Source organism: Diceros bicornis, chromosome 23, assembly GCF_020826845.1.
Source record: "Diceros bicornis minor isolate mBicDic1 chromosome 23, mDicBic1.mat.cur, whole genome shotgun sequence".
NCBI classification, from domain to species: Eukaryota; Metazoa; Chordata; class Mammalia; order Perissodactyla; family Rhinocerotidae; genus Diceros; species Diceros bicornis.
The window spans coordinates 33,438,259-33,452,646 of NC_080762.1; the positions used below are offsets into that span (position 1 = coordinate 33,438,259).

The 14,388-nt window shown below is 35.7% G+C and overlaps 1 protein-coding gene across 1 annotated transcript in view; it reads left to right on the plus strand.

Annotated features, from left to right (window-relative positions):
• ASCC3 (activating signal cointegrator 1 complex subunit 3) overlaps positions 1–14,388 on the plus strand; it is a 336,770-nt gene that overhangs the window by 248,781 nt on the left and 73,601 nt on the right. The window contains exon 34 of the mRNA XM_058566571.1: positions 3,792–3,917. Within this exon, the coding sequence (XP_058422554.1) occupies positions 3,792–3,917 (126 nt within the window). The remainder of the gene's footprint in view (positions 1–3,791; positions 3,918–14,388) is intronic.

A 14,388-nucleotide genomic window follows, 5' to 3' on the forward strand; every position in this document is an offset into this window, starting at 1 on the left:
GTGTGATTACATTTTATTAGATAAAAATCAGTAAAACTTCGAATTCAAAAGAATTATTTGAAGTGAAACTAAGTATAATTATTGCTCTAAGACAAAATTCAATTATAATTTTCATTGAAAAAAAACAAAACTGGGGCCAGCCCGGTGGTGTAGCGGTTAAGTTCGTGCTCAGCTTTGGCGGCCTAGGGTTCTCAGGTTCACATCCTGGGCACGGACTGACACACTGCTTGTCAAGCCATGCTGTGGTGGCGTCCCATCTAAAGTAGAGGAAGACGGGCACGGATGTTAGCCCAGGGCCAATCTTCCTCAGCAAGAGGAGGATTGGCATCAGCTGTTAGCTCAGGGCTAATCTTCCTCACAAAAAAAACCTTCTGTAAAAGAAGCAGTGTAGTGCACTGTTCAGTCGCATGGACTCTGGAGCCAGACAACCTGGGTTCATATCTGAGCTCCACCATTTACTTGTTTGATCTTGAGCAAGTTATTTAATTCCTCAGTGCACCTACCTGTAAAATGGAGATGATAGCAATATTAGCTACCTCATAGGGTACTTATAATGATTAAATGTATAGTGCCTGGGGCTGGCCCTATGGCCTAGTGGTTAAGTTCGGTGCACCCTGGTTCAGCAGCCTGGGTTTGGTTCCCAGGTGCGGACCTCCATCACTCATCAGCGGCCATGCTGTGGCGGTGACCCACATACAAAATGGAGGAGGATTGCCACTGATGTTAGCTGAGGGCAAATCTTCCTCGAACAAAAAGAGGAAGATTGGCAACAGATGTTAGCTCAGGGAGAATCTTTCTCAGCCGCAGAAAAATATATAGTGCCTAGAACAGTGTCTACCACATAGTAAGCATTTAAAAAAATATTAGTTTAATGTGTGTTTTTATAGTATAGTTAATAAATATCTAAAATAAAGGAACCTGTGATGAATAATTCAGGCTAGTGGCCTATTTCAGAATAATCACATACTTCTTTTTGGCCCAGTAACTACTACCCCTTTGACAAAAGTCTTCCCTCATTTTCTCAGCTGAAAATAGTCTCTCTCCTCAGATTTATGTATTTTTCACTTACAACACTTATCACTTGCTACCTCTTCTCAGTCTTTTTTAATATACTGTATCCTAACTGCAGAGGACAAAACATGTTTCTAATTTACAGTGTAAATAGTTATTGGATTTTTTATTCTCTCATAAGTACTACTATTTTTTTTTTCCATTCTACTTCCTTTTTTGGGGGGGGCTGGGAAAGAGTCACCCTGAGCAAACATCTGTCACCAATCTTCTCTTTTTTTTTTTCTTTTTCCTCCCCAAAGCCCAAGTACACAGTTGTATATTCTAGTTGTAGGTCCTTCTAGTTCTTCTATGTGAGCCACTGCCACAGCATGGCTACCGACAGACGAGTGGTGTGGGTCCACACTGGGGAACCAAACCTGGCCGCCAAAGCTGAGCGCACCAAATTTTAACCACTAGGCCCTCAGGGCTGGCTCACTGATTTTTTTTAATTTGAAAAATATAAAAACATTAAATGTTGTGGGATATAGCTAACACTGTGCTAAAAAACATTTATGACGATTAATAGATATATTTAAAAAGAAAGAGTGAAAAATCAATGATCTAAGTAGCCATCTCAAGAATTTGGAGCAAAATTAGCAAATTGAACTCCAGGAAAGATAAGAGAATTAGTGGATTGAAATCAAACAAACATTAGAAAAAAAATCAACAAAGCCAAAAAGTTGGTTCTTTGAAAAGAAGAATAAAATCAATAAACCTTTAAGTCTGACCAAGAAAAAAAGAAAGAAGGAACAAAATATTAGGAGTGAAAAGATATTACAGATGTTAAAAAGATAATAAGATATTATGAAAAACTTTATGCAAATAATTTTTAAAATTTAGATCAAATGGTAAAATTCAAAAAAATACTTACTAAAACTGACACAAAAGGAGATAGAAAATCTAAGTAGTCTCTTATCTATCAAAGTAATTGAATCTGAAATTTAAAATCTTTCCACAAAGAAATCTTCCAACCCAGATGCTTCACTAGTGAATTCATAACATTTAAGGGAGAAATGACATCAGTCTTACATGAACTCTTCCTTAATAGTAGAAAAGATAGAAATATTTGCCAAATTGATTTATGAGATTAGAGAACCTTGATAACAAAACCTGATAAGAAATTTACAAGAAAGGAACATAACAAACCTGTGTCTCATGAATATAGATGTAGAAATCATAAATAAAACATTAGTAAATCAAATCCAGCTTGTATAAAAACACAATATATTACAACTAGGTGTAGTTTATTCCATAAATGCAAAGATGATTTATTATTTGAAAATAAATGAATATAATTCACCACATTAGCAGGAAAAAATGAGAAAAATCATACGATTATCTCATAAATGTAAAAAAAAAGGCATTTGATAAAATTCCACACCCATTCATAATAAAAACTCTTAGCAAACAAGAATATAAGGAAATATACTTAGTCAGATAAAGAGTATTTACAAAAAAATCTACTGTAAACATCATTCACAAATTAATGATGAATTATCACAACCTTTCCCTTTGATATAGGGAATGATATAGGGATGTCCTTACCACTTCCAGAAAGCATTGTGCTAGAGGCCCAAGCCACTACAATATGGTAAGAAAAAGAAAGAAAAGTTAGAATATCCTTTTGAGCAAGGATAGTGACTAAAAAGCACAAAAGGATGGCTTCTGGGGCACTGGTAATGCTTGATTTTGGTGTTGGTTACACAGGTGTGTTCTCATTGTGAAAATTATTTAAGTTGTACATGTCTAATTTATGTAATTTCCTCTATGTATACTTCATAAAAAGTTAACTAAAATTTTTAATTTTGTACCTTGATATGACTATTATTAATATGTTACAGAGTATTCCATAGTTTATACATTAACTTCTCTATTAATGAGCATTTAGACAGTTTCCAATTTTCTCCTCTTACATATAATGTTGCAATGAACTATTTTGCTTCCCTATCTGACACATAAGTGTTTCTCCAGCAGGTGATAATGAAAGTGAAATTACTGTGTCATAGTGATTGTTTAAATAGATATTGCCAAATTGCCCTCCAATTGACTATACACGTTTATACTATGCCACTGGTGATTGAGAATAATATAGAAATTTGTTTTTTTTCTTTCAACTTATTATAGCCATTTTCTTAATCCTTTGCAAAAACTATTTTTAATATCTCCATATCATTCTGTGTATCATCATTTATTTAGCCTTTCCTTTCGTGGATATAGCTTCCCTTCTTTTTGTAATTTACATAAGAAACTAAAATGAACATTTTGTTATGCCAGTCTTTCAACACATCCAGTCATCTTTGTATACTCCACGACACCTTGTACAATTATATCTTCTATGACTAGAAACTTAATATTTACTGAATGAATGAATGTCTTTGCTCTGTCATAACTATCATCCCTTTCTTGCCAACTCTCTTTTCATCTGCCTTGGTATTATTCCATACTTAACTCCAATATCTCATAAGTGTACTTTTTCCTGCTCCCCAAGGTGTATCTTCTGTTATCTGCTGTTACCTTGGCTCTCATCTTCTCTCCTGAAACATACTAGCTCCCTTTCTGTCAGCCTGTCTTTATTTCCATCTAGCAATTCATTTCTCCAAAATTATATACAAAACATACAAATTATACAAAACATATTTGTTTTATATCTTGGGATGTAAAATCTGAATCTTGATTATGTGAGCTAAAGTGTGTTTAATTCAGAGTTCATGTATGTTTCCCATGTCTTGTTCACCGTATAGCTTATTGGGAGTGCTCTCTGACCATTTAAACGCAGAGATTGCTGGTGGTACAATAACATCTAAGCAAGATGCAATGGATTATATCACCTGGACTTACTTTTTCCGACGTCTTATCATGAACCCCAGGTAAGCACAGGACAACTATTTATCTTTCAAAAGTCAGAACTTTGGACATTCTAGATATATGCATTTCCCCAGAGAATCAGATGATGTATATATGATGATGTATATGTGATCACAATATAATATGACATTGGAAAATAATTGTGTGTGTTTGTTACTTTGCTTATTTTAATTAACAGAATATACTTGAGGAGTTTGCTCTATAGTTAGGGAGACAAGACACTCAAAAGTCACCAGGAAATGTGATAAATTACATGATAGTGACTGACTTGGGTACAGTTGGAATTCAGAGGAGAGTGAGTCTTGTGAAGTTGTAAGGGGAAGAATTTGTAAAGCACTTGTAAGAGTTAATAAGAGCCCTGCAAGAGGAAATAAAATTGGGGGAGTTGTGATGGAGTATCTTTTACTCCAGGCATATGAGTTAGCTTCTCATTCAGCACCTGTTTGTCAGGTATTATACTAGACACTGAGGCATAAAGAGGAGTGTACATCATCCCCTGTCTTCAAAGGATGATCCTTTAACATGGGAAAAAGACATATAAATCATTACAGTGTGAATCATAAGTGCTCTAATAGAACCATATTTAAGCCTATGAGAGTGAGAGCTTCACAGAAGAGATGATACTTCAGCCAGATCTTGAACCTGGAACAAGAGTAGAAAAGGTGGAAGGCCCAAAAATACTACATGGGCAAAGGCCCTCAGGGCTTGAAAGAGTGTCTAAAGAAGGCTGAGAAGTTTGATGTAGCCAGAGCTTCACAAGCGTGGAGACAAGAAGATTGTCTTGACCAGAAAGTGGGCCAAGCACCAGAGAGTAAAAGGCCTGTATGCCATGCTAAAGTAGTTTGCATCTGATCCTCTTGGCTGTGGTGAGCCATTAGAAGTTTCTAAACATAGTTTTAACATCATCAAATTAGGTTTTGTTTTGTTTCAATACTTATGGCACTATGGTAGGGAATGAACTGGAATGGGGAGACATTTACAAGAAGAGCAGTTAGGAAGCTGTTTAATAATAGGGGAAAGATAAATAGGACCTTAACAGATGCAGAGGGAATGGAAGGAGGGCCAAAGTTAGGAGACATTCCTGATATAAGGAAGAGGAAATTTAAACAATTGTAAAGTCTTGAACAGAGACATCATGATGAAAATGTTATTACTAAATCTTGCCTGTTGGTACCTTAAGAAATTTGTTTATTTTCAGCCAACATTTCCACTTCCATAGATAGGAGTTTGAGAATGTGGTGCCATTTTGCTCAGTTTCCTCAACTGTTAGGACCTCTGGATTAGGTACAAAATATCATTTGGGAACATGACTACAGAATTGGTGAGATAGCCATCTAGCACTGCAAGTGTATCATAGTAAATAGATCACAGGATTAGAATTGTGGAGTCGTATACTGAGATAGACTTTAGACGCACTCTAGTCCAAATTGTTGTTTGATATTGAAGAAATGAAGACTGGAAACTTAAAGTGACTTTCCCTGGATCCCATAACTACTTTGTGATAAAGCCAGGACTTAAAAACCTAAGTTTTCTGACTCACAACTCTTTATTTTTTTAGAAGGAGGGGAGGCTTGGTGTGTAACTGTTGATATATTCATTTTTCATATATCAGAAGAATAGAGACAATGTGGTGGAAAGAGCTTTGAACTTGGAATCAGAACACTGATTCTTGTTTCAGCTTTTACTAACTGTGTGACCTTGAGTCATTTCACCTCTCTCAGCTTCCCTTTCTTCATCTGGGAAGTGAGTAATAGTCTGCCTCCCTCACGGGGCCATACTGAGAATCAAATACATGCATTAAAGTCCTTCTAAGCTCTTTATTAATTATGAAGAACATAACTAATGTTGATTAGTGAACTGCTATTCCTGTACTCCCTTCTGCTTGCTTTACTGGTCTGTATCATCCTAAAGAGTCTAATTTGGAGACTGAGAACCTAATCATTTCTCTCAGCTTGTCTGATTAGCAAACAAGGGAATAATTCACTGAGGCAGATTGAATTCTTTAGCAAATTATATTTCCTACTGAATCCACAGATACACTGGACTTTGTATGTACATCTCCTTTTCTTAAATTTAAAAAAAAAGTAACTTTTTATTTTGAAACAATTCAAAACTTTAAAAAAATTGCAAAAATAGTACAAACAGGCACTGTATATCCTTCACCAAGCTTCCTCAAGTGTTAACGTCTTACATGACCATAGTACAATTATCCAAACCAGGAAATGAACATTTATGTAACACTATGTAACTTTATTCAGATTTCCTCAATTGTCCCACCAATGTCCTTTTTCTGTCCAATATCCAATTTAGTATCCTGCATTGCATTTAGTTATCCTTTCTCTTTAGTTTACTCTAATCTGTGACATTTCCTCAGTGTTTATCTATCATAACCTTGACACTTTAGAAGAATATTGGGCAGTTATTTTATAGAATGTCCTTCAATTTGGGTTCCACTAAAGGTTCCTCTTCCCTAAGTTTAAGTTCTGCCCTTTTTGGCAAGAATACCATAGAAGTGATGTCGTGCTCCTCTCAATGCGTAATATTAAGAAGTTCTCCTTTAGAGATCCCTTCTATATTTAAAATATCACCTATATATGAAAGACCCCAAAATATATTACTCCAATCTGCTGTCTATCAAGTTACAGTCTCATTCTCCACCTGCCTTCTGAATGTTGCCACATGAACTTCCCACCATCATTTCAAGCTCAACATGTCTAAAACTGAATTAATCATATAGCAATATCTTCCTCTAATTGTTCTTACTTTTGTTAATGTTATCACTCTGCATCTATTTATTTTGACCTCAAACCTCAAATTTGCATTTTAATTTTTCTTTTCCCTTGCTTCCTTAATTCTCCAACAGCTTAACCTGCTTTCAGTCTATCCTCAATCTAGCCTAATTTGCAAACTGTCAGATAGTATTAATCAGAAATTAGATGTATTATGTTGGATGTGGGAGCTGGATAAAGTTCAGTTAGTAGACATAGAATGCATTAAGTCTTTACATTCAGATAATGAGTAGGAGATTGTCTAGGGTTTACATTTTTTCAACCATGTGAGATGAGCCAAAAGCACGGTTGGAGATGCTAGTCGGAAAAGGGGTCCCACTGAGAGGGAACTAGAGTAGGCATCACTCCCTGTTGCTCTGGTTAAAAACTACCTTCTATTTAATAATATTATGGTGAGAAAATCCACATGAACTATAATAAACAGTATTAATTAGAGGCAGAAGAAGCAGCTTAAGGAAGTTAGCACAGTGGAAAAAGATGAAATCTGGAGGGGATGTACTTGGGTTATAACTTACAGAAATTATCCTCAGCCTCTGAGCCAGGGGACTTCTTGGATATTGACAGCTTAGGGTATCTCCTGCTCTTGTGATTGTAGTTCATGTACATACGCGAGTATGAGTATTCCTTAGTATTCCTCACATTGCGTCACTTACTTTATCTGATGGCTATCTTTGCTAGGAAATTCTGGGACTAGGGATCAAAGGACACATCATCTTGATCCATTGGCTTAGGGCACTTAGTAGTTGTGGCAGCTGTTTTTCCTGCTCTCTGGTTGCCCCAAATGAGAACTGGGTATCCCCCTACCACCACCAAAGGGGCTAGGATAGATCAAAGGAGACCTTAATCCACACCACCTCTAGGTGAGAGGTTCCTCTCATTTTCGTGCATTTGCCATCACTCTTCTTCCTGCCTGCAGTGCCCTCCCCAGCCCTTATAGCCAGCTAAGCTCTAACAGTCTTAAAAGTCCAGTCATATATTGATAAATGCACTTCAGTTAATTTTCAGGAGGTGGTGGTTTATCTACTCTTGACCATCCATATCAAGTGTGCTAGTTCCTTTAGTATCCACTTTTATGTATTTTGAGATAGCTGGCTAGGTTAAGACTAAGAGTGTCATTATTACTCTGAAGTAGAAACCTATGCCCAAGCTGTTGCCATGTGAATTAATCAGTCCAGAATAGGTACAGCAATATTTTTTTTAAAAAAAAAGAGCTACGATGGCATTTTTCACAGAAATAGAACAATCCTGAAATTTGTATGGAACCACAAAAGACCCTGAATAGCCAAAGCAATCTTGAGAAAGAAGAACAAAGCTGGAGGCAACACACTTCCTGACTTCAAACTGTATTGCAATGCTGTAGTAATCAAAACAGTATGGTAGTGGCATAACAACAGACACCTAGATCGATGGAACAGAATAGAGTCCAGAGATAAGCCCACGAGTATATGGTCAATTAATTTACGACAGAGGAGCCAACAAGATACAATGGGGAAAAGACAATCTCTTCAATAAACGGTGTTGGGAAAACTGGACAGCCACATGCAAAAGAATGAAACTGCACCACTATCTTACACCGTATGCAAAAATCTACTCAAAGTGGATCAAAGACCTGAAGGTAAGACCTGAAACCGTAAAAGTCCTAGAAGAAAACATAGACAGTAAGCTCATTTATATCAATCTTGGCAATGAATTTTTGGACTTGACACCAAAAGCAAAGGCAACTAAAGCAACAATAAACAAGTGGGACTACATCTAACTAAAAAGCTTCTGTACAGCAAAAGAAACCATCAACAAAATGAAAAGGCAACCTATGGATGGGAGAATATATTTGCAAATCATTTATCTGATAAGGGGTTAATATCTAAAATATATGAGAAACTCATACAACTCAATAGAAAAAAAAATCTGATTAAGAAATGGGCAGAGGATCTGAATAGACATTTTTCAAAAAAAGACATCCAAATGGTCAACAGGTACATGGAAAGATGCTCAACATCACTAATCAGGGAAATGCAAATCAAAACCACAATGAGATATCACCTCACACCTGTTAGGATGGCTGTTATCAAAAGGACAAGAGATAACAAGTGCTGGTGAGGATGTGGAGAATAGGGAACCCTTGTGCCCTGTTGGTGAGAATGAAAATTGGTGCAGCCACTATGGAAAACAGTATAGAGGTTCCTCAAAAAATTAAAAATAGAACTACCGTATGATTCAGCAATTCCACATCTGGGTATTTATCCAAAGAAAACGAAATCACTCTCAAAAAGCTATCTACACCCTCATGTTTATTGCAGTATTATTTACACTAGCAAAGACATGGAAATAACCTAAGTGTCCACCAACAAATGAATGGATAAAGAAAATGTGGTATATATTTATACACCACATATACATATATACAAGGGAATATTATTCAGCCATTAAAAAGAAGGAAGACTTCCCATTTATGACAATGGATGGACTCTGAGGGCATTATGCTAAGTGAAATAAGTCAGACAGAGAAAGACAAATACCATATGATCTCACTTACGTATAGAATCTAAAATTAAAAAAAAACAATCTTATAGGTACAGAGAACAGATTGGTGGTTGCCAGAGGTAGAGGGTGGGGTGGGCAAAATAGATGAAGGTGGTCAAAAGGTCCAAATTTCAGTTATAAAATAAATAAGTTCTGGGGATGTAGTGTTCAGCATGGTGACTATAGTTAATAATACTGTACCGCATATTTGAAAGTTACTAAGAGAGTAGATCTTAAAAGTTCTTATCACAAGAAAAAAAAATTGTAACTGTCTGGTGATGGATGTTAACTAAACTTATTGTGGTGATCATTTTGTAATATATACATATATCAAATAATTATGTCTTACACCTAAAATTAATACTATGTTATATGTCAGTTATATCTCAAACAAAAAAAAGCTATGATTAGGTTCTGTTGGAAAGTAGTAGCAACATGAGTAAAAATCTCTAGTCTCAAAATTCATAAAATCTATTTAAAATGGTAAGGTATAAGCATTTAAAAATTAAATCTATATTCCTTAATTCAGTAAACGTTTATTGAGTGCCTCTTATGTGCCAGGGACTATTCTAGGGATTTTAAAGATGTATTAGTAATCTAATCACAAAAATTTCTATTTTCATGGCACTCATATTCTTTTAGCAGATACAGTAAAATTTAAAAGTATGTTAGAAGGTGATGAGTGCTTTGAAAAAAGGAGAACAAGGTAAGGAAGACTAGGAGAGCCAGGGGGTGGAGTGGGAGGAATTACAGTATTAAATAGGGAGTTAGAGTGGGCCTAATTAAAAGTGCTAAAGGGGGAAATGGGGAGATGTTGATCACGGGTACAAACTTTCAGTTATAAGGTAAATAAGTTCTGGGGAGCTAATATACAGTGTGGTGGCTATGGTTAACAATACTGTATTGTTCAAAAAATAAAAAAGGATGCTGACATTTGAACAAAGACTTGAAAGAGATGAGAGGGTTGACCACATGAATATCTGGGGAACAATATTTCAGGCCCAGGGAACAGGAGAGGTTGCAAGGCAGGCATGTCTGGTGTATTCAAGGCACAGCGAGGAGAAGGTGTAGCTGAAGTGGAATAAGTGAAGGGTGCAGAGTAACAGGAGGTGAAGTTAGGGATGTTGGGGGTCGATGGTAGTACAGATCATGTGGGACCTTTTGGACCATGATAAGGCCTTAGACTTTCGTTCTGGGTGCAATGAGAACCATTGTAGGGTTTTGAGCAGAGAATTGATAGGGTCTATTCATATCATAGGTCAGGTCAATTATAATCATAAATGTTAAAAATGATTTAAATTTCCCTGTTGAAAGACAGAAATTCTCAGATTCATTTTTTTTTAAATCCAGCTAAACATGATTTATAAGCAATGATATATGTGATTTATATATCAAATCGAAATGATATGGAAAAGTTGGAAATTAAGGACTGAAAGAAGATATGGAGAATAACAAAGAGAAAGCAATAGCTGCAGAATTCAAATCAGACAAAATAAAATTCAAGGCAAAAGAAGATTAAAAAGGACAGAAGAATGGTTCACATCAATAACAAACACAATCACTAAAAAGTTATAGTAGTGTACAAATTCATTGAATATGTGTATCTTTATATGTACGCCTCCCCGCAAACGAATATATCATACTTGCAAATACTCATGGAAATTTATTTATAAAAATGTACCATATACTAGACTACAAAGAACAACTCAATCTATTTCAAAACGTAGAGATCATAAGGCCATATTCTCAGTGTGTAATGTAATGAAACCAGAAATAAACAATAAAAAGAATGGCCAAAAAAAAAAATCGAACTGCTTAGGATTTAACCTACTTTTATTCTGGTGAAAGATGAAATTTTTAAAAAAAGGTATAGACTAGAGCCATACAAAAATGAAAGTGTTGCATAACAAAACCTATGAATTTCAATCAAAGCACAATTCCAAGAAACGTTCATATCTTTAGAGCACCTACAGGAAACTGTGAATGCTTGAAAATAAAATAACCAAGCATCCATCTCAAGAAACTAGATGAAGAACGTTAGCAAAACATAAATAAAAACAAAGAAGAATTTATAAAAATAGGAATTGAAATTAATAACGTGGGAGACAAAAACTACACTGATATAATTTATTGAACATCTACTATATTTGAGATGCTGTTTCAAAAACCTAACTCATTTAGTACTGTTATGATCCCCATTTTATAGATAAAGGAATGAAGCCCAGGGAGATTAACCTACTGGCCACAATGGCACAGCTCCTGAGGGGCAGAGGCAGTGCTAGAATTCAGGCAGTAGGGTTTCTAAGGACACATCCTCTGTCACTAGGCTCATTATCAGGTCTAGAACTGAAATATCCATACTCCCTATCCACTTCTCTATTCAGCACTATGTTGGAAAATCTGTTTTTTTGTGGAAACCGTACCACAATAATTCTAAATATATAACACTTTTGTTCATTTGATACAAAAAAAATTGTCAGTTTTAGTGTCTATACTTTTACATCTGGATAAAAATGGGAAATCGTTCCTAAATAAATTTAAGAATTTACTTATTTTACTTAGTCTCTTATAGACAAGCTCTGCAATTTTCTTTCTGGCTTGCCCTTGATTATATCTTTTTTTTTTTTTTGTGAGGAGGACCAGCCCTGAGCTAACATCCAATGCCAATCCTCCCCTTTGTTGCTGAGGAAGACTGGCCCTGGGCTAACATCTGTGCCCATCTTCCTCTATTTTATATGGGACGCTGCCACAGCATGGCTTAACAAGCGTTGTGTCGGTGCATGCCCGGTATCCGAACCGGTGAACCCTGGGCCACCACAGCGGAGTGCGCGCACTTAACCGCTTGTGCCACCAGGTCGGCCCAATTATATCTTTTTATTATTGTCTGTGTTTAACATCACCTTTCCCCAAAGTTGGAAGCAAAGAAAGGCACAGGAGCTCAGGAAATTGGTACATTTTTCCTACTTATTTTAGATCTGGTAAAAGTTTTAAGAAGGCTAAAATCATTGTCTTAAACGAAGAGCTTGTATAATGTTTAATTTTAATTTATCCTTAGAACTCCCTATCATTTAGAGCCGTAAAATGAAATTTGACTTTTGGTTGGGTGGGAGGGATGTGTGTGCACGCTTGTGTGCGTAACAAGAAGAAACTGAGGTTTATTTAAAATAGAAAAGACATGGGCCGGCCCCGTGGCTTAGCGGTTAAGTGCGCGCGCTCCACTGCTGGCAGCCCGCGTTCGGAGCCCAGGCGTGCACCAACGCACCACTTCTCCGGCCATGCTGAGGCGGCGTCCTACATGCAGCAACTAGAAGGATGTGCAGCTATGACATACAACTATCTACTGGGGCTTTGGGGGGAAAATAAATAAAGAAATAAAAAATAAAATAGAAAAGACAAAGACTATTTTCAAAATACAGTCATATATAGATAAATAAATATGACCTGATTCTCTAACCTCCTTCATTTAATCATACCCCCACCACGCTACCACCAAAAGTAAAACTTACATCGACAAAGATTTCAGCCACGGTTCCTGGGTTGTTCTCTATATGTCTGTTTATATTCTCGTGTGTGTGTGTGTGTGTGTGTGTGTGTGTGAGATATATGTATATATGCAAATATATATGTATATGCATATAAACATACATATTTATATGTATAAATATATATGTAGACACACATATATACATTAGTTTGTTCACATATATATAAACACATGTAGTGGTGCATCATGAAATATAATATATTCCAAATTGAGTTCTGGATTCAATTTGTATGTTCAATTTTACTCTCTGTTTTCCCTTGAGAAAGCTTTTAAATATTTCTGGGACAAAAAATGTTGTGGTAATTTCAGCTGTCCCTGCAACCACTTTCATTATTTCTGTCATTATTACTGCTGCATAATCCGAACATAAAAAAAATGGTGCTGTAACAAATGACTTCCCAGTACTGACAGTTATAGCGGCAGCATTTCAATACTGATGAAAAATTTCCCAGAGAGATCTCTAGCAAGGTTTACATAAACCAAACAGGAAATGGCTGCCACTATTCACATTAAATCCAAACTGTTTGGTGTAACTTTATCTATGTTTTACATTTCAGTAAAATCTCTTTTAGTCTCAACTAGTGAAATTTCATACTTATTAAGGTTGGAAGAAGATAATTTGAGGTTTCATGTGTCGTATTCTTGTTTGTCCTTTGATAAGATCTTTTAAAGATAATTTTTTAAAAGTTATTTTACTTTTTGGTAGTTTAAATTTAATGAACTTTGTAAATTTTTATGATAGGGAGAGGTTTGTTATGACTTTTCCCCAGTGGGCTGCTAATAGAAGTTAGTTTGTCTAGCCCATGTGCTAGATGCTGTCAGTATCAAACTGCCTTTGACTTTCACACCTCTCGGGGGACTAGTAATTGTTGTGTTCAAACAGCCTGTAATTGTGATCCCGCTGGCTTTCTCAGTACGCTTCTGGCTATTAGAATCATTAAACAACTCAGCACCTGTTAACAGCATTGTAAATATTCAACCCTGCTTGTGTGCAGGTTGAGTCCAATATAGAGAAATCTTACAGAGCTCAGCCTCATAAATTAGAGCTTCTGACAAGTCAATTATTGTGAAACTGGGTTTCTCTGTGAAATAAATGAAATAGCATGCTGACAAAAAGGTAGGCTGTCTGTTTATGGCAAAGAGAAGATAATGACTTGATGATTCAATGCACTGAGCATGAAACGACGTTGTATCCTTTCTCAGTAATTAAGCAGTTGTGTAATATTTCTGTATAAATAACCAGTAAATTATGAATTTTATACTGTGGAGAGTGCAGCATGAAAACAGACCTTTTAGCTGTTGCATGCTTTTTCAAGTTAGTAAAGTAATAATTGAAATTAATGATATGTAACGTTTTAAGCTAAATGCTTATAATTATTTAGGCTAGAAATTGGTCAGTGACTGAACAGTTCATTTACATTTAGTTTTATTATTTTACAGTGTCTTGCAAACTAGGTATCTAATTAAGATGTAGCAATATCTTACTTTTATAAGGCATTTGAAAATGTTTTAAGTAACCTTAGAATCTCAGTGCAAATATTAGCAAAAGATAATACTTGGTATAAATCAGTGAAGTTATATCACTAACAAAAATAGATGCATTTTAGTATTTGTGTTGGC